At 49.5% G+C, this 20,681-nt stretch overlaps 12 protein-coding genes; 8 read left to right on the plus strand and 4 right to left on the minus strand.

The window, feature by feature from the left end:
* Positions 1-12: 12 nt before the first annotated feature.
* GSBLH_T00003307001 (uncharacterized protein) lies at positions 13-594 on the minus strand (the record flags this gene model as incomplete). XM_013042018.1 has 2 exons in its annotated part: positions 13-488; positions 519-594. The coding sequence occupies 2 exons, from the start codon at positions 592-594 to the stop codon at positions 64-66; spliced, it is 501 nt and encodes a 166-aa protein (XP_012897472.1). The 3' UTR covers positions 13-63.
* An 806-nt stretch (positions 595-1,400) lies between these two features.
* GSBLH_T00003308001 (uncharacterized protein) lies at positions 1,401-2,117 on the plus strand (the record flags this gene model as incomplete). The annotated part of the gene is made up of 4 exons (XM_013042019.1): positions 1,401-1,506; positions 1,536-1,595; positions 1,627-1,892; positions 1,923-2,117. 4 exons carry the CDS (start codon positions 1,401-1,403, stop codon positions 2,115-2,117), a joined length of 627 nt encoding a protein of 208 aa, XP_012897473.1.
* Positions 2,118-2,271: 154 nt separating this feature from the next.
* GSBLH_T00003309001 (uncharacterized protein) lies at positions 2,272-3,379 on the plus strand (the record flags this gene model as incomplete). The annotated part of the gene is made up of 5 exons (XM_013042020.1): positions 2,272-2,360; positions 2,392-2,449; positions 2,480-2,595; positions 2,626-2,793; positions 2,824-3,379. 5 exons carry the CDS (start codon positions 2,272-2,274, stop codon positions 3,377-3,379), a joined length of 987 nt encoding a protein of 328 aa, XP_012897474.1.
* A 134-nt stretch (positions 3,380-3,513) lies between these two features.
* Positions 3,514-4,011, minus strand: GSBLH_T00006618001 (uncharacterized protein; the record flags this gene model as incomplete). The annotated part of the gene is made up of 1 exon (XM_013042021.1): positions 3,514-4,011. One exon carries the CDS (start codon positions 4,009-4,011, stop codon positions 3,514-3,516), a length of 498 nt encoding a protein of 165 aa, XP_012897475.1.
* A 4,098-nt stretch (positions 4,012-8,109) lies between these two features.
* Positions 8,110-9,080, plus strand: GSBLH_T00003310001 (uncharacterized protein; the record flags this gene model as incomplete). The annotated part of the gene is made up of 2 exons (XM_013042022.1): positions 8,110-8,363; positions 8,396-9,080. The coding sequence occupies 2 exons, from the start codon at positions 8,110-8,112 to the stop codon at positions 9,078-9,080; spliced, it is 939 nt and encodes a 312-aa protein (XP_012897476.1).
* A 1,128-nt stretch (positions 9,081-10,208) lies between these two features.
* GSBLH_T00003311001 (uncharacterized protein) lies at positions 10,209-10,586 on the plus strand. XM_013042023.1 has 3 exons: positions 10,209-10,279; positions 10,303-10,337; positions 10,372-10,586. Exons 1-3 carry the CDS (start codon positions 10,271-10,273, stop codon positions 10,544-10,546), a joined length of 219 nt encoding a protein of 72 aa, XP_012897477.1. The 5' UTR covers positions 10,209-10,270; the 3' UTR covers positions 10,547-10,586.
* Positions 10,587-10,642: 56 nt separating this feature from the next.
* Positions 10,643-12,535, plus strand: GSBLH_T00003312001 (uncharacterized protein; the record flags this gene model as incomplete). XM_013042024.1 has 8 exons in its annotated part: positions 10,643-10,765; positions 10,798-10,863; positions 10,895-11,335; positions 11,370-11,493; positions 11,523-11,695; positions 11,720-11,848; positions 11,878-12,117; positions 12,302-12,535. Exons 1-8 carry the CDS (start codon positions 10,667-10,669, stop codon positions 12,533-12,535), a joined length of 1,506 nt encoding a protein of 501 aa, XP_012897478.1. The 5' UTR covers positions 10,643-10,666.
* Positions 12,536-12,773: 238 nt separating this feature from the next.
* On the minus strand, positions 12,774-13,786 carry GSBLH_T00003313001 (uncharacterized protein; the record flags this gene model as incomplete). XM_013042025.1 has 7 exons in its annotated part: positions 13,714-13,786; positions 13,572-13,682; positions 13,453-13,541; positions 13,341-13,423; positions 13,215-13,309; positions 12,876-13,184; positions 12,774-12,839 (listed from the first exon to the last, which is right to left on the minus strand). The coding sequence occupies exons 1-7, from the start codon at positions 13,762-13,764 to the stop codon at positions 12,774-12,776; spliced, it is 804 nt and encodes a 267-aa protein (XP_012897479.1). The 5' UTR covers positions 13,765-13,786.
* Positions 13,787-14,459: 673 nt separating this feature from the next.
* On the plus strand, positions 14,460-16,285 carry GSBLH_T00003314001 (Holliday junction ATP-dependent DNA helicase ruvB; the record flags this gene model as incomplete). XM_013042026.1 has 5 exons in its annotated part: positions 14,460-14,623; positions 14,667-14,787; positions 14,823-14,951; positions 14,982-15,727; positions 15,758-16,285. 5 exons carry the CDS (start codon positions 14,460-14,462, stop codon positions 16,023-16,025), a joined length of 1,428 nt encoding a protein of 475 aa, XP_012897480.1. The 3' UTR covers positions 16,026-16,285.
* A 90-nt stretch (positions 16,286-16,375) lies between these two features.
* Positions 16,376-16,767, minus strand: GSBLH_T00003315001 (uncharacterized protein; the record flags this gene model as incomplete). The annotated part of the gene is made up of 3 exons (XM_013042027.1): positions 16,376-16,579; positions 16,612-16,707; positions 16,747-16,767. The coding sequence occupies 3 exons, from the start codon at positions 16,765-16,767 to the stop codon at positions 16,376-16,378; spliced, it is 321 nt and encodes a 106-aa protein (XP_012897481.1).
* Positions 16,768-17,099: 332 nt separating this feature from the next.
* GSBLH_T00003316001 (uncharacterized protein) lies at positions 17,100-17,571 on the plus strand (the record flags this gene model as incomplete). XM_013042028.1 has 1 exon in its annotated part: positions 17,100-17,571. One exon carries the CDS (start codon positions 17,100-17,102, stop codon positions 17,340-17,342), a length of 243 nt encoding a protein of 80 aa, XP_012897482.1. The 3' UTR covers positions 17,343-17,571.
* Positions 17,572-18,325: 754 nt separating this feature from the next.
* Positions 18,326-20,556, plus strand: GSBLH_T00003317001 (uncharacterized protein; the record flags this gene model as incomplete). Its single annotated transcript, XM_013042029.1, has 2 exons — positions 18,326-18,944; positions 18,974-20,556. The coding sequence occupies 2 exons, from the start codon at positions 18,326-18,328 to the stop codon at positions 20,554-20,556; spliced, it is 2,202 nt and encodes a 733-aa protein (XP_012897483.1).
* Positions 20,557-20,681: the final 125 nt, after the last annotated feature.

The following is a 20,681-nucleotide window of genomic DNA, read 5'->3' on the forward strand; positions in this document are numbered from 1 at the left end:
ACAAACGAAACGATTTGAACGAGACGGATGCACTAACCCAAACAAGAGGGAACAAACGGATGTTTAATCGGTCTTCACAACCTTGGAAATCTCCTGGCAGTACTTTTCAAGATACTGCTTGTAGAGACGGTCAAAAATCTTTTGCAGGAACTGCAGGAACTCAACGATCAAGGTGCAATCATCGAAGAAGGCAAAGAAGGCAAGGACCAAGCACTTGATCACCGTGTACGTAATGATAGAGTCCAACCATCCAGGCAGCATATGGACGCAAGCAAACAAAAACCAGAAACCTGCCCATTTCTTCTCAGTCTTCTTTTCTTCGTGCATGTCATTGATCGTCATGAAGAGAGACGGGATGAACACAAGATAGATGTAAAAGCCGCGGTTTCGGAAAAGAGTGTGCATAATACAGAACACTATTACAGAGAGGATCATAGTGATGTAGTGGAGAGGTACATGGATCTTTTCCTCCAGTTCCTTGAACTGCTCTATGAATTACAACCACGTTGAACAAATACTGCCGCTAGGCGTGCAACACTTGTAGAAGGACTCCACCTTATCCCAGTATTTCTTAATGTCTCCAGAGCTTACCATTCTGTACAGAACAAAATAGAAATTATTTGTTTTTATACATGAAGATATATGGGACCATCTTTTGCATATGGGTCATAAGTCAAGCGAGTTGTTGGGTCATGGACGTACACAAAACAGGAAAACAAATACACAGATTGGAGATGTCGAATGGCATCACTATCGTTTATACTGACCAATTCAATACTTTTCAAACAAACCGAACTTTAGACTCCATAGGTTGTTTCTTCTGTCATGGATTTACAGTATTACAAAAGGCTACTCATTTCAATAGTTGGAATCTATGCTGTATACTTAAATTATGGGTTGGTGCAAGAACGAATGTTGGAGTCGTTTTGAGCGATCACGTTGTAGATATCGTTATGTAAGTCCTGACGGAAGTCGTTTCGAATACACCTCTGTTCTTCTTCTTCTCCAGTGCTCGATCAACTTAGCGATTGCATTTGCCAGTTTTTTTCTGTTTCGTTCGTGACAACTAGGTGATCGGATCTTTGGGAAGCCCACGAAGCCGTTTTCAACCCAAACTCCCAAAAAGGAGCTTATTGGGCGAGCGGTTTTAGTTAGAAACCATGGCATGGAGTAGAGATGGCTTTTCTTTTCAATGGAAGGGAGGAATGCACAATCCAAGATATTTCCTTCGAGGGAGGGCTGGCGAGAATGTCTTTTCGACTCAGGGACGGCGAAACTCTAGAGCGAACCATCCGAAACGATGAGGTCGATTTCGTTTGTATGGTCGATCGTAGGACATCCGTTTTGCTCCCGATGCTTTGTCCCACTACCGCATCTACGGCATCTGCTACACGCTGGCCATGATATTTTCGAACAGCTCTCTGAAGCATGTGAACTACCCCACGCAGGTCCTCGGCAAATCCTGCAAAATGATTCCTGTGCTCCTCGCTGGAACGCTCTTCGGAAGTAGAGTTAGCCCCCTCCGTCCACTCTAGCACGTACATACTCGCTCCGGAAATACATCAGCGTCTTTATCATCACCGCCGGAATCGTTCGTAGGCATCATGGAGCCATGATCCCATCTAGTGTTCCAAATGATGGGGTCCTCCAAGAAGATCAGCCAGCGGTCGAACAGCGCTTTCGGCCTGATTCTTCTCTTCTTATCGCTCTGTATGGACGGAGTCTGCGGCATGCAGCAGGACGTTGTGGTTCCTCAATTCAAGCCTTCGTCGCTGCGGCTCCAGGTCATGCTCAACATTTACGGGATGGGCGTATCCGCGGTCACCGCGATCTTGAAAGGGGAATTGGTGCCTGGAGTGGAGTTTCTGGTGAGGAACAAGCAATGTCTGTGGGTGAGGGACGAGAGGAGGCTTGAAGGGTAGTATGCGGTGCAGTTTGGGTTGTGCTCGTCGGTGGGACAGATGTTTATACTATATACGGTGCGACATTTTCCTCCGTTGGTGTTGTCCACGATAACGACGACAAGGAAGTTTTTTAGTATTTTGATTTCTGTTTTGTTTATGGGCAATGATATTAATAAATATCAAGTCGGTTTGGGGAATGGATGTGAAGTGTAGTGGATCGGTGTGTTTCTTGTGTTCTTCGGAATTATGTTCGATAAGGTAAAGGGGCAGCAGCAGAAAAGCCATGGAAATTGAATCATTTGATGTGTTTGTTAGAAATCGGGCTTATTTCTGGAATGATAACATGCCATCATTTGGTAGATTTAGAATGAGTAAGCTTAGATTATATGTAAATCGGTTTTTCAACATACTTCAGCTGGCAGCTATTTATGTTTACATCAATGCCTACTGTCTATAGTTCCTTTTCTTGTATCATTTTATCATTTAGCTATGCCTTCTATGTTATGATTACGGGACATGGTAATATAGGAAATCTTTTAAGAACGGTTTTCTTATTGGATGGTTATTGACTGTAGCTGGCTTCCTCCTTGGGACCTCAATATACATGTGTAAAGGGATCTGAAAAGATTCGAGGAGGAAAGACTATGTATTTTGTCAATCATCGCTCCTGGGCAGACTTCTTTGTCGATGGGTGAGAGAACACCGTTTTTATGACTCGCAGAGATATGATCACTGGCTGCAGCTACTTATCTCGAATGGCAGTTATTTTTGCCTTCCCGTCCGCCTGTTTATGCGGATATCTGAACCAATTCATTTGGTTCTTCAAGAGGAAGCGAGGCATTAGCCGCGAATGGTTCACCCACTTTTTCGATGAGAATTGGAAGGCTCGGTAGTGTTTTGCATATGGACTGACGCACAGCCCTGATCACGGAGTGATCGTGTATCCAGAGGGCCACCGCTTTAAGGGCGAGGGAACTCTACAGCTGAAAACTGGAGTGATGGAGGTGGCTTATAATCTGAAAGTTCCTTGCCAGATTGTGCTGAGCAATGGAAAAGAGAACATCATGGACGAGATCAGCCTCAAGATTAACCGGAACGTGATCTTGACGATTTGCGTATCGAAGGTGTTGGATCCGACCAAGTTCGCTACCAAGGAGGAATGGTTCGACTATGTGAAAGCGGAATGGGAAGCGACGTATACCAAGCTTCACTCCTCCGAAACGGACGGACGACTGTTCGTTGGATCCCTGCCCGGAGTCTTGGAGAAGGGTACCGGGTTGGAGACTGCGCCGCCCCACCGAAGACAGACTGCGATCTTGTACACGCTGGCTGTGGTATCTGTCGTTGTTGCTCTGATCGCACTGTGTTGGTTGCGTGTTTGTTACAAACAGAAGAGATTCGAAACTGATCGCGAATCCATTGCTCGCGCTGTCGCTGCTCCGCTTCCCGTTTGCGTCGTTGGTATTTCGCGATGATGCGACGGAGCCGTTTCTCTCCGAATTTCTGGATGAGTCGCTCGCGTTCCTTGGTGATTTGCGGATCCTCTGTGGAGTCCGCATCGCCATTGTGAGGAGTGTGCGTGATCTTAAGCGGCCTACATCGGATCCCATCATCCCAAACACACATACATATCGTCCTCCGCGCCAATACCGAGACGATTGTTCTTCAATCGTGTGGGGATCGGCTCCAATCGCCCTTTCCCATTCTCGCCCAGTCCTTCGCCCTCCTTCCAGCCCATCGACATCATCCACTTGGCTGCTGTGGAGTCTGGGTGGATGAAGCTGTTGATATAAAGATGGTCTTCTTGCTTTCGTCTAAGTTGGTGGCTGATTGACCTTTCATGATGGCACCAGTCTTCTTGAAGCAGAGGGATTTTGCACAAATCGCAATACAAAGAGCCGTCCTCAAGAAAGCGCGGACTGCACTCTGGGCACGAGCAATGATTTACCTTAAACTCGGGAAAAGACACTTCGACCACTTTCTCTTGATCTGCACTTGCCTCGTGGGCTTTTTCGATTTCGCGGATTCGTTCCAATAGCTTGGCTGCCTGCTCGTCTTCACTTGGGTCTTTTTCTCTTTTGAAATCGTGCTTTTGGACTTCGCCCATTCCGATTTCGCCATAAATACTAGTATATATAGGAGTTACAGTTTTCTCATCTCTTTGCAATGAGGGGTGTTGACATTGAGATGATTCCGATTGCTTAACGAATACTTTACGTCGAAAAACATCTCTCATGTAATCAACACAAAACGGTCGATAAGGAATCGAAGAAACATCGTCCCTTTCTTGCTGCTCCTTCTCGAGTTTCGAAGCAAGCCTTTTGCTGTTCAATTTGAAAGCGAATAAGAACAATAAAGGATGCTGATTTTCGTAAAAATACTTGTTCGATTTTTATCAAAATGATAGAAAAATCGACACTAGATAGCTCTCTATTGCCTGACTGTGGCTATAAAGTGTCCTTGTACAACATACCCAAGTTCTTTAATTTGGTATTTCTGGCAGCGTAAAATCATCGTATAGGAGTCGTTTAAGCGAAATGACTGTAAAGATATTAAAATTAATCGGACAGAATATGTGATCCAAATCGTTTCTTGTGAGATCTAGGCAAAAAATTCTGACAACCGCGTCTATTTCTTTGTGGATAATTATCGTTCAGGTATGTGAAGAGATTGACTCATTCCCAGCTCTGCGTCTTGTAGAGCTCTTAAACCTTAGTGTAATTAAGGGTAAAATAGTTTCGGCCCTAATCGTACTTCCAGATTCGGAGTTAAAGAAGGAAAAGCCTCGAACTGTGTGTGTAACTGGATTTCCTGCTAAACTCAATCCGGATGATCTTATTAAATGGATATACAATGTTGGAAATATAGAACGCTATTGGCTTGAGGTGGATGATCGTGGCAACCGCCTAAGCTTGGTAATGAATTCCGAATCTGCCTGCAATGACCTTGTGGATTTGATTAGTTCGTATCCATTCGGGGATGTGATTCTGACAGCCTCAAAGAAAGCAATGTATAACTGTTGCATAAAGAACATCCCGCTGTCTTGGAACGAAAGCAAGCTTCTTCAGTACTGCAAGAGGTTTGGCAAGATCAATGCGAGTATAATGACGAAGGTGAAGAAGTCCTCGATGGCTTCCGTGGAGTTTTCCTCCATTCGGGAATGCGCCAAGGCGATTTCATGTAATAATGACGAGGAAAAGGTGGAAAAGGAGGAGGATCTGAACGGTAGAATCCCCAAAAACTGGTGTTTGAGCGATATTATTCTCCGGAAGAATGGAAGGAAAAGAAGAAGCAAGAAAAGAAAGAGGCCATGTTAAAGAGCGGCGTTAAGGGAGGAGGAGCAACAGCAGCAGCAACAACAACAACACGAGGAGGAAGAGGAGGAAAAGGAGCAGTGACAGCAGCAGCGACACGAGGAGGAAGAGGAGGAGGAGGAGGAACAAATCCAATTGCAAAGCGAGGCGGACGAGGAGGGACAAATCAAACTGCGCATCGTGGAGGAGGAAGAGGAGGAATAACTCGAAGAGGAAGAAGTGGAAGCGAAGTTCGGAAAGAAATACCCGAAAGAACGAATCAGAAGAAGGTGAAATTCGAAGAAAGGAGTGAAGAAGAATACGAGGAAAAGGATATTGAATATAGTGAGAATGATGATGATGATGATGATGATGATGATGAAAGTGTTGATCTGGACGTTGGTTACGTTACCAGCGACGATGACGATAATGACGATGATAACGATGATGACAACGAAAGTGATGATTCGACTCCTAACGATACTTACGATTTCGATAACACAGATCTCTTGAGCTATTTTGGAAATGAACTCCACGATCGGTTGATCTTAGGCGAGGACGCAGAGAATATGGATTTCTTAAATGAAGAGATTTATATGACATCGTCGAGATCCACTGAGAAGAAGAAGAAGGAGAAGAAGAAAGGGGAGGAAGAGGAGAATCAAACTGTGAAGAGAAGACAAGAGGAGGTAGCGTCAACGAAAGAAAGACCTTCCTACCCATTCAGTGTCTTGCCTGTCTCTTATTCAGATAATGCAGACACGATCGACTATTTGGGCTTCTCGTCGCAGCTTATGGATGTAAAAAACCAGTCTCTAGACTTGGACGAATTACTGAAATAACACTAAAGAAATACCAGTCTTTCCATTTTCTGCAAGTGTACGATGGACCTATGCTAGCAAAGAACTAGGTATCTCTTAACAAATGATATAACTAAAGTAATTGAAATATATATTGTTTACTGAAATAAGCCCAAATTTTGGAACTCCACAGCGTTTTCAATTTGCTTAAAATGCCAAATACACAGGATGCGAAGCTCGAACAAATTAATCTGTTTTTAGCTGGTGGCATAACAGAGCTTCTGAAGGATCCAAAGTGTAAACTCTACTTTGAGAGTAATGCCGAAGCGCACATGGAGGGGAAAACTCGAAAGTCGTGCATGGTGTATATTATCGGCGATTCTATTCTCATCTGCCGCCCTCGCAAGTATGGCAAGAAGTTCTATGTCAAGTATCAATTTGCAGTGAGTAGAGTTCGTGTTTGTGAGGAGTATTCGGGAAAGGATAAAGAAATCCATTCGTCTTCTCCTGACATTCCTCTTTTGCTATCTTATCGCAGTCGCCTGAATGCCATAACGTACTATTATATATGGTTGTTTCATGTGGGGTGGTTAATCTGTAGGTTGCCGAGTTGCTCTTTGAATTCTACATTTTTGAACTCTGTTGAGGAGTGCTATGAAGACTTTGTAAACCGAGATGCGATACACACGTTTTGGCATCCTTTCCCACGTCCCCTGTTCTTTTCGTACCACAACGAGCTGATGCAGCGGTACTCCACAGTCGAAGTAAGCAACGCTGGTTCTCCGGATGTGAATGGCATTTACTATCCTGTGGGTTGGCAAAACAAGTCTTTTGTGTGGAAAAACGACCAGAACATCTTCATCTCCCGCGAACTCGTCGACAACCAGCTCGGCTGGATCTTCGGGAACATTACCCTCGTCTACTACGGAATCTGCACGAACTCCCTTTTTCTCCCTTCAGACGCAGACTGGGTCTGCTACAGCGGCAAGCCGCCCTGCCCCTACGTCGTGTGCCACCAAGCGGGCTCCGGAATGGCTTCCTTCGAGCTGCAAAACCTCGCCAAAACGGGCGTTTCCGCGGTCACGTGGACGCCCTCGCTGACCAACCAGTTTCTGTATGTCGAGAGCGCGAGAGGCGATGGGTCGTAGACACAGCCTGTGCGAGGACCTCTACTTCTCGGAGCAGAACTACAACCGCTCGCTGCGCTCCGTCCGCCGCGTGATGTTCGCGGGAATCAAGGACTTTTTGCAGAAGCAGCAGGCCGCCTCGCCGGACGCGGACGACTCCAAATCGATCGACAAGCGGCACAGTCGTAGGAGGCCCGGGATCTCTCCCTCACCAGCAGTCTCCGGGACGTTGTCGTCGTTCTTCCGGCGCTCTTCGGGGTGGTCCAGCTCGGGCGATTTCTCACCCTACGCGTCGCTGAGGTCGCCCAGCGAGCTCTCCACGCCCATCGACGCCACGCTGAGCGAGATCGCCGCGGTCGACGCCTGCTTCGAGACGCTCGTGGGGGTGAGCGACGCGTTCCTCGCGGGAATCGAGCGGAACGTGGAGGGCGCGGAGTCGGGGGAGGAGGAAATCGCGCGGCTGGCGGCGCTGTGCGTGGAACTGCAGGGCGGGTTGGAGGCCTACGCGGACTACGCCGAGGAGCTCGCGAAGATGAACCAGCTGCTGCGCGATTGCGTCGAAAATGACGCGTTGCGGAGATGGGTCGGCGTGGGAACCGCGGGGATTCTGCGATGTAGACGCTGTCGGATCGCGTGGAATTGAGCGGAGATTCCCTCGAATGCTGCTTGTATCTCCCCGCGGAAGTCGAAACCGGGATGCGACGTAACGCCTAGCGAATCATGAGCTATGAATCCACTCTCGGGAACTGTGTTCCGCACCTCTCGGAACACAGTCAGTCCCTCACGCTCGCTCACAAAGCCTACAAGCTCGTTCAGTCCCTCTACGATCGGGTTTCCCCAGTTTCCCCTTTTGAGCGTGCAGGTGAAGTGTACGATCTACCAGCTCCAGCAGTCGCCGCCCCTGGCTCCCGCCATCGCGCTCTCCGTCCCGCTCTCCATCCTCTGGCGCCAGGGCAACCGTCTCTACGGGAGTTTCAGCGCGTGGATGGGGTACAAGGCGGAGATCGAGGCGGTGCACACGACGACGGGCGTGCAGGGCCGTCTGTTCCTGTTCTCGCAGTTCGCGTTGTTCGCGGTTCCGAACGTGTATCGCCGCAGCAACGAGTTCGTGGTGGTGCTCCGCCTCCTCACCGACCTTCTCTCCATCGAGCCCTCCTCTCTCGAGCCCTCCCGCGTCCTCGGGCTCGCGCTGCCCATCGACACTCCCGCGGGGATCCGCACGGAGCACTTCCTGGTGATGTGGGCAAAGCCGAGACCCGGGTGATGCGTAGCTTCGAGAACTCGTCGGATAAAGTGTCCTGCGAGAGCACGCTGGCCATGCTGAAGCGCGAAGCCATGAAGAAAGTGCGCGCCAGCGACGAGGCGGGCAGCACCGTGCAGGACAAGGCGCTCGAGGCCGCGCTGGACCCCGCCGTGTCGCCGTTCGCGGACCCGAAAGACACGCTCGCCATGCAGAGGTGGAGCCGCGGGGAAGGGCTGACCGGTAGATTGGCGGTGTACCGGGAGTTCCTGGCGACGGAGCTGTCGTACATCCGGGATCTGTCGACGCTGCACGACGTGTATGAAACGCCCTTTTTGAATATGCTGGATCGGAAGAACGGACTGCTGGATCGAGCCGAGATCCGAACGATTTTTTGCAACTATCCGGAGATCCAGCAGATCCACCAGGCTTTTTATGACGCCGTCAAGGCGCAGATCCACGAGGTTCGGCTCTCGCAGCTGCTTTCGCGGGAGTTTCTTCGCACGGCGAATCAGTTTCACTTGTACTCGAAGTATTTTGCGGCGTATGAGCGCGCGTTGCAGCTTTTGAATCGGTTGTTTCGCGAACGGAGCGGATTGGAGGACTATGTGTTTTTGTTGTCGAGAGATCCCCGCGCACAGGGACTCGATCTGTTCAGTTTCCTGATTAAACCGATTCAGGTAGGCTTCGTTTGCCGGCAAATTTTGAATGAATGAATTGAATGAATTGAATGAATTGAATGAATTGAATGAATTGAATGAATTGAATGAATTGAATGAATTGAATGAATTGAATGAATGAATGAATTGAATGAATGAATGAATTGAATGAATGAATGAATGATTGAATTGAATGAATCATCGATTGAATCCAATAAATAACTCAATTGATTGAATCATCCATTAATTCACTCATTGAATGTTTTTTCTAATTGTTTGCGTAGCGAATCTGCAAGTATCCGCTGTTCTTTAACCGATTACTATCGATTATGGAGGAGAATCATCCCTTTCGCAGTGACGTGAGTGCGCTGAACGATCGAATCGTGGAAATTGTGACACGCGTACGCGATGGAGCGACATGCGATCTAGATTAACGAACATATGGCGGAAGCCGAGAATTATAATGCGCTGCTGTCGATTTGTCTGGGAATCTCGCCGCCGCAGAACGATTTGGTCGACGCGGGACGGCGATTGGTGTCATGCATGGAGTGTCGTATTGAAGTGAGTCGGAAGATCAAAAAGGCGGCGAATTTGATTTTGCTTAGCGATGTGATTCTCATTACACAGGTAGAAGCGCGAGTTGGTTGCCATGTAGAATACACATTCGCTCTTCTCAAAGCCAACGGTGCAGCTAATCGATCGGTTGGAAATTAAAGATTATTGTGTGGCGTTTCATAGCGCAAACCCCACCTCGACGAATTTTGACTTGGTCCCATTAGAATCGCTAGCTACGGCTCGCAAGAGTCGAATTTCGGTCTTCTGCCAGACGCCGCAAGATCGAGAATACTTTATCAAGGAGTTCTATCAGTTGAAAGATGGAACGAGTATGGGGATCAATTCCTCGGAAGTCTATCATTTAAAGAATGTGCGTTCTGTTTTGCGAAACACGTAGTGTGATTTAGTGCAATGTTTGAGAGAAAACAAGTTATGGCGGTGGGGATCCGACTTTGTACTGTGAAAGTATCACCAACAGATTCCACCAAGCCCCTATTCGAACAATCAACTCTTTATTCCTCTATTCTTAGGTAGTAGAAAAACAGTCAGATGGTAGGAATTGGTTTTGTGTGTCAGTTGGAATGGTGAGATGTTTGGAGTTGGGTAATTCAGTGGTCGCTTGAGGTCGGGGGAGGAATACCTAACCAATGTATAGGGCAAGCGAACAAAGAAGGTTGGAATTTGCGGAAAGTATGGAACGCGCTACGGTTCTTCTCTGCGTAAGATTGTGAAGAAGATTGAGATCAGCCAGCACGGAACGTATTTGCTTTCTTGATTTGTGCGTAATTCACAGGTATACGTGCGCTTTCTGCGGAAAGAACACTGTGAAGCGTTCTTGCGTCGGCATCTGGGAGTGCAAGAAGTGCAAGAAGGTGGTTGCTGGAGGAGCTTGGTCCATTTCGACTCCTACGGCTCTCACGGTGCGTTCTTCGATTCAGAGACTTCGCCGTTCGAAGATTGAAGCCTAATCTCTCTGCTGTCTGAGAATAGTGTCATTTTGTTACATTCTGATTGTTTGTTGAGAAAATCAGATTTGCTGTTTAAATCCTACAATTCTGTTGGGAGGACTTTCTAGACAAAGGTGAACAATGCAGAACAAATCACAGGGTGCCAATGCGAAGGAAAGTCGAAGTTGTCCGTATTTAGATACTGTGGATCGGAAAGTGCTGGACTTTGATTTAGAAAAGGTAACGGTATAGTCAGAGTCACTAAGGCGTAGGAATGCTCGGTAACACTTAGTCACAAAAACGTATATGTGTGTTTGGTCTGTGGAGTCTATTTGCAAGTATTGGCACAATGCCCATTCTCAATAATAGGGGAGAGCCGAAAATACGCCAGTATACTTCCATTCGATGCAAGAAGACCACCATGTATTTCTGAATACCGAAACCAAAAAGTTCTATTGCCTTCCCGACAACTATGAGATCGTGGACCACTCTCTGGAAGATATTAAGATGGCATTGGATCCAGAGTTCACTCCAGAATCGATAAAGAAGCTGGATAGCAACACGATGCATTATCGTGTTCCTACAGGAGATGAATATCTGCCCGGTGAAATGGGAATGAACGTAGTTGATAATGCCGACTACGTAAACGTGGTTGTGCAAGCCCTTTCCCATGTCACCCCAATCCGTGACTTTTTCTTGATTCCTGCGAACTATTCGTACACATCCAACCCATTAGTGCATTCTTTCGGTGTACTGATCCGCAAACTCTGGTCACACACTCGATTCAAGTGCAATGTGACTCCCTACGAAGTATTTTTGTTAATTTTATTATCTCATTCTCCAGTTTTTGAACGAAGTCACGCGCAGCAGCAACGAGAAGTTCACCGTGAAGGAGCGTCGCGATGCATCGGAATTTCTCTGCTGGCTCCTGAATTCGCTTCATACGGCGCTGAAAGACAAAGAGCACAGTTATCTCGCGCATTCCCTCTTATTTTAGAGACCACCGTGATCGATCGCTGCTTCAAAGGCCGCATTGAAGTCACTCGCAGAACCTACAAATTAGTGGGGATTTCTGGATTCCAAAAATCTAGTCGAATTCCAGTAAGCGCGTGGAAGTGGCCGCCAACGACGGCGGCGTGCACATCGACGTTTCCCCGTCCGCGGATCAGCGCAATTACACGGACTACGACGTAGCAAATTTTGGCGGGGAACGAAGCCAAGGTGGAAACCGCGGTGAAGCAACAGGACTACTGGATGCTGTCGCTGGACCTGCCCCCGATTCCGCTGTTTCGGAACAGTAACAACGACAGCGTGGTGAACAAAGTTGAATTTTCGCGGGAAATCGAGTGTAGTTGCCGCTCTATTCGCTCCTCAAGAAGTTCGACGGCGAGACGCCCACCAAAGAGATCTGGGAGAACGCGGAGAAGACCTACCGGATCGTGAAGCTGCCGCGGTATTTGATCTTCGCGATCCACCGATTCCAGAAAAACGAGTTTTTTTTCGAGAAAAACACGTCGATCGTGCAGTTCCCCATTCGAAACATGGAGATGCGACACTTCTTCTTCCCGCCGCGGCGCGCTGCCACGGTCGAGGTCGTGAGGTCGATGAGTGCGACGCCGCTGCGAGCGTTTATCACGCAGAACGGAGAAGAATGCGTAATGATGTCATGGCGTGAATGAGCGGTAGAATGGGGAAACAGGGGAAGCGCTGAGAGAGCATGCGATCCGAATGGTGGAAAAAGGGGAAACGTGGTTACCGTGGATGGGATCTACGAAGTTCGATTTGGTGGCGAACATTTGTCATGACGTGGATTTAGAAGAAGATCGGGAGAAGAAGAAGAGAAACCCGCTGTTGGAGAACCCGGTGACCAAGGGGTCGTATCGAATCCACATGAAAAACAATGCGGATGATGAATGGTACGAGATCCAGGAATTGGTCGTGAAACCCACACGAGCGGAGTTGGTTATGTTGTCGGAGAGTAGTATTCTTGTGTTCGAAAGGAAAGATTGAGTGGGATGTTTGTTTTAGTTAACGTGGTGGGATGAAGGAGAATGCGAGTTTGAATAGGGATAAAGGCTGTATGTTTGAATAGAGAATATTGATAAATCTCATGTTAATATGAGTAAAGATGGATAATCCTATCAGCGACTATGGCTTTTGTTTGATCTTCATAGTCATTCGGTTTCGCCCTCTCCATCACCATTTTCACGATTTAATATTCTTATATTTATATTCAACAAACAACAAATCATGAAGATAGAACTAACAAGTGTCGGAAAATAGCAATAAGGTTACTGAGGCCAAACACGAAGCCCTACACATCACTCTTTCTATATATGCTCGCTCCTACTTCGTCCGCAGATTCGTATTTTCCAGAAAAATTCCCATTTCCAAAATCAATGAGATGCACCTTCACACACGAACTCGCCTCTGCGCTCCGTGTGAGTAAAACGCTGGAGGACCAGAACCTCCAGTTGCACTGTCGCACATAAATTCGCAGCTCGCATAATTGGTCGATCGCGCTGCGAAGAAGGGCGGGTTGGAGGCGGTTGTCCTTATAGAAGAAAGAAGAGAGCGCCTCTTCGATCGTTTCGGGGGAGAATTGTTTACCCCACGCTTTGTTGTGAATGGTCCATTCATGTGTAGACAAGTCGTACATCTAGAATCAAGGATAGCCGCTATGATTCACTCGAAGTCCACAAAGTCGGATTCCTATGCTTCCCGTTGTAGTTTGCTTACAGGTAAGTTGATGGCGAGCGATCTTAATTGGAGATGCTTTATCCCCTAAAAATGATTTAACAAGATTCGTTTGTACAGTAGGTTTGGGTTCCAAGCTTTACATCCAGTTGACAACAATAAGTGAACTCAGTTTCGAGATCTTTTAAAAGAATAAAATGGCTACGTTCAAACAAAGTTATTGCGAGTACCTGTGATAATTTTCGCTTTCGTCAGATTCACTTCCATGCAGATCATCCTTAAATACAGAAGCGGTTATATTCTTTGTATTGTGAATATCCTTAATGTTAAAATAAACAAACGCAAAAACCTCTTCATTACATGATCCATAATAGGGTGTGAAGAACTTCAAAATAGGTAAATTGCTGGAGTAGGCACTTTCGTAGCACTCAATTTCATTTAGTCTACATCGTTTTGCGATCTGGTCTTCATTTTGAAATCAACGAATATACCTTTCCATCCGCTAATTTGAACATCTTGCTATGTCCCGAAATCAAACCCATAGACGCTCCATCCATCCTCCGCAAAAATAATAATAATCTGAAGAAAAACCGTAAATATAAATATATGTTCAGTACAAATATAGCGACATTTAATAAACAGTTGCTAAAAACCTTTATAACTATTATAACTAGTATCAGTAATTAATGAGAAATTATTTTACGGCAAAATGAGGACTATTGTGTGTCATTGATCTGTATGTTGATAATGCAGGATAGGATTATTGAATGTGTTGCCAGTATGTCGTTTGCTTCAAAAAATATCTGTGTCACCAATCAATGAGGTGGTCTTATTGTGTGTTTTGGCATGGCAATCTGTGCAACTATTTCTGCTATTGCCTATCATGGAGTTAGAAGTGATATGGGCTTGTGTTTCGTCCGGAACAAGTAGTAAACCTTTTTAGAAATTCGAAATAAAGAGAAATACGGATGATTGGATATGTGATAAAAGGAATGGAATAGGTATTGCGAATAAAAACGGACAGTACAATGCAAAATGGATAGGGCTTCTCTAAGCTCATAAATATCCAAAGAATGATTGATTGCTATTCCCCAAAAAACGGATCCAGCATATTTTCACATAAAACAATGGATACTCCATTCTATTTTGCATCTAATAGGAACACATTCAATCCACAATACACACCACCATTCCTTGTACACATTCATTTGTTAAGCACAACAAAAACCTACTCCATATGTTCAAAAAGCTTCATCGAGTCAAAATATGCACACAACACCTATCGGTACTTGTCATACACTGTAAGACACTCTCTTTTGCAATCACCTTGGTTTTCATTATTCCCGCGGAACATTTCCTATTTCTTATTCCTTTCTCTGTAAATAAAAATGAAGGTTTGACGTTCCCAATCTCTTTTAATTCTGAAGGTATCCGAACAAAACAGCGGGAAGCAGAAGTCTCGTCGTATTGTAGCACATTCACATATTAAAGGACTCGGATTGGATGAGAGCGGAAAGGCCATCCCTATCGATTCGGGTTTAGTGGGTCAGGAGAAGGCGCGTGAGGTAGGCGATTTATTTCAAGTTGCTGAGCACTGCAGGCTGCAGGTATGGTCGTGGACATGATCAATTTGAAAAAAATGGCCGGTCGTGCTCTTCTTTTGGCAGGACCTCCCGGCACAGGTAAAACGGCTCTGGCGATAGCAATTTCGCACCAGCTCGGTCCTAAAGTATACGAGCCATCTAAATTCGACGCGTAGGTCCCATTTTGCCCGATGAGCGCGTCTGAAGTGTATTCGAGCGAGGTAAAGAAGACAGAGATCCTAATGGAGAACTTCCGCCGTGCGATCGGTCTTCGCATCCGCGAGACGAAGGAGGTCTACGAGGGCGAAGTGACTCTGCTGACTCCGGAAGAAGCGGAAGACCCGCTCGGAGGCTATGGCAAGACGATCAGCCACGTGGTGATCGGCCTGAAAGCGTCGAAGGGGAGCAAGCAGCTGCGCCTGGACGCGAGTCTGTTCGAGAACATCGAGAAGGAGAAGGTGCAGGTGGGCGACGTGATCTACATCGAAGCCAACAGCGGCGTGATCAAGCGCGTGGGCCGCTCCGACGCGTACGCGAGCGAGTACGACCTGGAGGCGGACGAGTACGTGCCTCTTCCGAAAGGAGAAGTGTTCAAGAAGAAGGAAGTGGTGCAGAACGTGACGCTGCACGATCTGGACATGGCGAACGCGCAGCCGCAGGGCAGCCACGATCTCGCGGGGCTGATGAACCAGCTTGTGCGGCAGCGCAAGACGGAGATCACGGAGAAGCTGCGCGAGGAGGTGAACCGGATGGTGAACAAGTACATCGAGGACGGCGTGGCGGAGCTGGTGCCCGGCGTTCTGTTCATCGACGAGGTGCACATGCTGGACATCGAGTGCTTCACCTACCTCAACCGCGCGCTGGAGGCCGCCTTCGCGCCCGTCGTGATCTTCGCCACCAACTGCGGAATCTCCACGGTGAAGTCGGGGAAACGGGGAAGCGTGAGGCGTAGAGGGACGGACATCGTGTCTCCGCACGGAATCCCGCGGGACTTGCTGGACCGGTCGCTGATCATTCGGACGGTGAACTACAGCGTGAAGGAAATGATCACGATCCTGTCGATCCGCGCGGTCACGGAGGGAATCGAGCTGCAGGACGAGGCGCTGGCCGAGCTGGGAATCATCGCGGCGCGGACGTCGCTGCGCTACGCGACGCAGCTGCTGACCCCCGCGAAGATTATAGCGGAGAGCAACGAGAGAAAGGTGATTCAATATCCTTGAGGTGATGGAATGGGAATGGAATGAATGGGTGAGTGAATGGGTGAAAGGGTTTGATCGGGTTTTGATCGGGTGATTTGTTGAGTGATTTGTTGATTCATTGAATTGTGAATTCATTCATTCATTCACTCATTCATTCATTTATCGACTTTTGGGGGACTTAACGTGCACGCTGAGCGATGTGAAGGAGGCGGATGATCTGTTCCTGGATTCGAAGCGATCGGCGAAGCGGCTGACGGAGAACAAAGAAAAATATCTTCAGTGCTCTGTTTGTAACAAACATAACATGAGGTAAATGAACGCAGCTACTTGTCTTCCGTGATCCAGTCTTCCATAGGATCGCTTCCAACTCTCTACAAATAAACGACACAACAAATAAAATCCACCTTGTAACCCCAGCGAGGTCGCCATTCCTTTGCATCTTTGTCGTACACCATTCGTTCTCTCTTATGTTTCTTGATTCCGTTTTTGCGAGCAAACTTCTCCCACTTTGTCTCCTCCTTCTTCGGAATGGGCTTTTCTCGAGGAATTCGGCTCACACGCGCCGGAAGAGTGGCCTAGACGTGATACAAAGTTAAAAATTGCATACGACCGGACCTACGTCCGTGTTTTCTGTGGGAAGTTCAAACAAGTGGTTGATAAGAAACTGGGTGTTATCACGCGTTACCTTCAGCAAATAGTCCTCCTTATTCGCATTAAACTCCTAGAAAGTCAGAAAAACGACTTCCAGCGAGCCTACCTCCATATCGACCTGGTGGTTGTCTGTAGCTTCCAAGTTACCCACATCATAATCTAAATCATCTCTCTTTCCAGGGATGTCAGCCCCAGGTTTCTTGAAGGCTATGAAATCAGCTCCAATTCGTGTATTCTACTATCGGGCAATAACTCTTCGGCCTTAAGAATCGCAGACATAAAATCAAATAAGCTAGGCCAAATTTGGTGAGAAAATCGCACGGGCAAAAAGAGGACTTGGTTTAGGATAACTCATCTAGCCTACGAAATCGAATTTTTATTTGCAAGATGGGTTCTAGCTCAGACGACGAAAGCCATGAAGTACAAGTTGACGAGATAGAAGAGATGAGTGTGGGTTCAGACGCAGAGCTTCTGGAAGACACTGAAAAGGGACCAAAATGGAACCATAAAGAGTCCAAAAAGAAGAAGAGAAGCTATGACCCACGATATGCGGTGCCAACCTATGAAGAGAAGCAAATGATGCGAAATGCAGACATGGATATCGAGATGTCTCTGTTGGAAGTGGAGGTATGTTTGTTTGTTTGTTCGTTGGCTGTGCCTTGTGACAGTGTCTCATCCGATACGTAGGCTGCTGAGTTTGTCAAGACTCTTTCGCTCCCTCACAAGTGTGAGGGCAAAATAAAGTCCTTTATCAAGAAAGTGGAAGATTTCTTGCAGCAACTCCCCGAGAAGGACGTACTTGTGTTCTACAAATTAGACTCAAGCACAGATCACACTTGACGATGTCGACAAGGAAAGTACGTTCATTCACACCATCCCAGGCCATACCGCCCCTCTCCGCATCCATTTCTGCAAGCCCGACTCGATCAGCGTCCTCGAGACCTACGACCAGCTCAACCAGTCGTCCACTCCGATGTACATCGACATGTACCTGGTTCTCAACACCGTATTTCCTTTTTTTAAAAAAGTAATTTCTCACCCTCAGCGATCCTTCGCCCCCACCGACTTCCAGAACTGGACCTACCTCAACAAGCGCTCGCTCTACCTCGCCGCGCTTTTCCCGCTTTTATCGAGGGCGTTTCCCTCGCTTTCCCTCCACTTCGCCTGGCTCCACGGCGACTTCGACAAGCCGCTTCTCCAGCTCGCGCTCCCGGCCTCCGTCTGCGCGCACCGCTGTTTCCTCCGCCTCCTCCCGGCGCTTCCCGCCACCTTCTTCCCCGCGGCCAAGCTCGCTCCCTCCAAAACCAACGTCCGCGTACCGGGCGTTTCCCCCGCGGGACCCACCTGGTTCTACAATTCCACCGTTCTGGAGGACCTCCTGTTTCCCCATTACGTCGCCTGGCTTCGCCGCGCCGCGCTGCGCGCCCCCGCGCTGAGAACCGCGGGGAACCTCGTCCAAGTGGAGAAACCGTGGAACCCTCACGCGTAGCACTGGATAACCGCGGGAGGCCTGGACCCGCACTTCGACGGTTTCATCGGCGCGCTGCTGCTGGCGGCGATGGTGGAAACCGGGGAAATGGGGGCGCAGCTTTCCCCGTGGCAAATGTTCGGCGCCTTCCTCGCCTTCCTGGGTAGGAGAACCGCGGGACTCCCATCTAGCGCGCTCCGCGATGGACGAAACGCCCTTCGTGTTCCGGTCCGCGGGGGAGGCGGCGATCCCCGCGGTTGCGGGGCTGGACTGCATGCAGCTGGTGGACGGGAGTTTCGGCTTCGTGGCGACCTACCGGATCCCCGCGGAGAGCGCGCGGGAGATCATCGCGCACGCGAAGACGTCGCTGGCGCTGTTCCATTCCCGCGGGGACAGCCGGACGCTCCCGCGGTTAGTGGGGCGGCCGCCGTTTTTGGGCGGGAAATACGACGTGGCGCTTCGCTTGGCGCTCGCCGATCTTCGCCGAAACGCCCTCTACCGCGACGACCCCGCGGGACTGAATTTCCCGCGGTTTGTGGTGGCGCAGCGGGACGTGGAGCGCTGGGCGAAGCGCGGGTTGGGCGCCCGCGCTTCCCTGCTTCGCTCGCAGTTTTTGGCGGGAACGCGCTGGCGGGTCGGCGAAGCGGTGCCGGTCCCCGCGGGACTGCTGCTTGTGTTCAACTGCAACCCCGCGAACATTTCCCGCCTCGCGGACCGCGGTCCCGCGGCCAAGTCTCCCGAGGTGGAAACGTGGAAACAGCTGTGGGGGGATCGGAGCGAGCTGCGGCGTTTCAAAGACGGCAGCATCGTTTACACGAACCGTAAAATCGGGACTTTTTCTGGCATCTAGTGTGGAGCTGCCGCCCCGGCGAAAACCATCTGATCCCCGTGGAAATCGTCCGGTACGTGCTCTCGCTGCACACTTTCGCGGTTATCGAGCTCAAGTGTCTCTCCGCGCCCCTCCAGGAATGGATTCCCCGCGGGACCGTAGAGGCGGAGATCCCCGCGGAACTGCTCCGCGACATCATGGAGACCGCGAACTCGCACAACAAAACCGCGGGAATCGACTACGGCGCGCACATCGCGTCCATCGATCCCGCTTCGTCTTCCCTCCTCGGCGCCGCGCTCTTCCCCGCGGAACCCCACCCGCTCCTCCAGACCGGCGTCGCGGCGGCCCCGCGGGTGACCCGTCTGCTCCCCGCGGGGAAGTGGGTGATGCGCATGCAGGGCGCGACGAACCTCCCCGACGACCCCGCGGCGCTGCAGCGCGTGAAAACGCTGTGGTTCTCCTCGCTGGCGGCGCTGTGGGATCCCACGCTTTCGCTCACGTGCAGATTGGCCAAAAAAGGACTCGACTGCGTCGCCACGCAAACCTCCCTCGATCTCGTTTACCGCGGGAGACTGCACCGATTCCTCGCGTGCACCGACCGCGAGGCCACGCTCCTCCCGCGGGTCTACCGCGCCAGGCCGCAGATCCGCGGGGAAATCGTGGAATTGTTGGTGGCGCCGCCGCACTGCGCCGCGGTGAAAAACGCCGCGCTGCAGAACCCCGCGTTCCTCCCCGCGGTTCGCACGCTGCGTCTGTGGGCGGACTCGCATCTGCTGTCGGCGGCGTGCCCCGCGATGATCACCGAGATGATCATGATGGCCGTGCTGACTCCTTCCACCGCAGCGCTCAACCCCGCCGTGGCCTTCGTGCGCACGCTGGAGCTCATCGTGGGCTTCGCGTGGCACTCCGACGTGCTCTTCGTCGATCCCACCGGGAGTTTCACCGAATCAGAGAAACGTGGAATTCTGCAGGAGATCGAAATCGTGCGCGCGCAACCCTCCGAGAAACGCGCGCTGTTCATCGTGGCGCCTTATGATCGAACCTCCATCTGCACGGTTGAAACGCCCGACAAGCCGAGCTGGGCACACGTTCAAATTGTTGCGCAGCGCACGCTGCAGAAGCTGCAAGCTGATTGGCTGACGCTCGGCGATGAAACGCCCTGCTTCACGCCGCGGTACAGCGACTTCGACTTCGTTATCACGCTGAACGACGTGTATTTGACGCCGTTCCCGCGGGGAATGAAGTTGGTGTGTGACAACCATGAGTCCCGCGGGGCGGCGTATGAGTGTGAGGGATCGAAGAATTTAATGTTGGACCGGTCGCGGTTCCTGGTCGGGTACGAGCCGGAGCGCGAGTTGCTTCGCGCGGTGCAGGAGGAAGTGGGAAACGGCGGCGTGGCGATGATGAACACGGCGTTCGGGCGGAAAATCGGAGTATCGTGGAAACCGAGTTACTTTTTGCCGATGAAACTGTCGATGGGAAATGTACGGGACTGCTGCCCGGTGAAGATGGGGGAGGACGTGCTGCTGGTGCGCGATGTGTTCGATTTGATGCGGAGAATCCGAGCGAAGCTGGGAAACGCGGTGAAGTCGATTGATTTTTAGCGAGTGTTTGTTCGAGGAAACGTGTCATTGGAAGAAGGAAAGAAGGAAAAAGAAGGAAAAGGAAAAGGAATAATGGGGAGGGACAAAGGAGAAAGAGAAAGAGATGAGGATAGAAAAGAGTCGAT

The sequence above is a fragment of the Blastocystis hominis genome, assembly GCF_000151665.1.
Source record: "Blastocystis hominis, Singapore isolate B (sub-type 7) whole genome shotgun sequence assembly, scaffold_3".
Taxonomy (NCBI): domain Eukaryota; class Bigyra; order Opalinata; family Blastocystidae; genus Blastocystis; species Blastocystis hominis.

Excerpts from the sequence above, each read along its gene's own strand:
- GSBLH_T00003311001 (XM_013042023.1), top strand. Across the intron at positions 10,338-10,371 it reads GAGATCAGCCAGCACGGAAC|GTATACGTGCGCTTTCTGCG; the intron begins GTATTTGCTTTC and ends CGTAATTCACAG.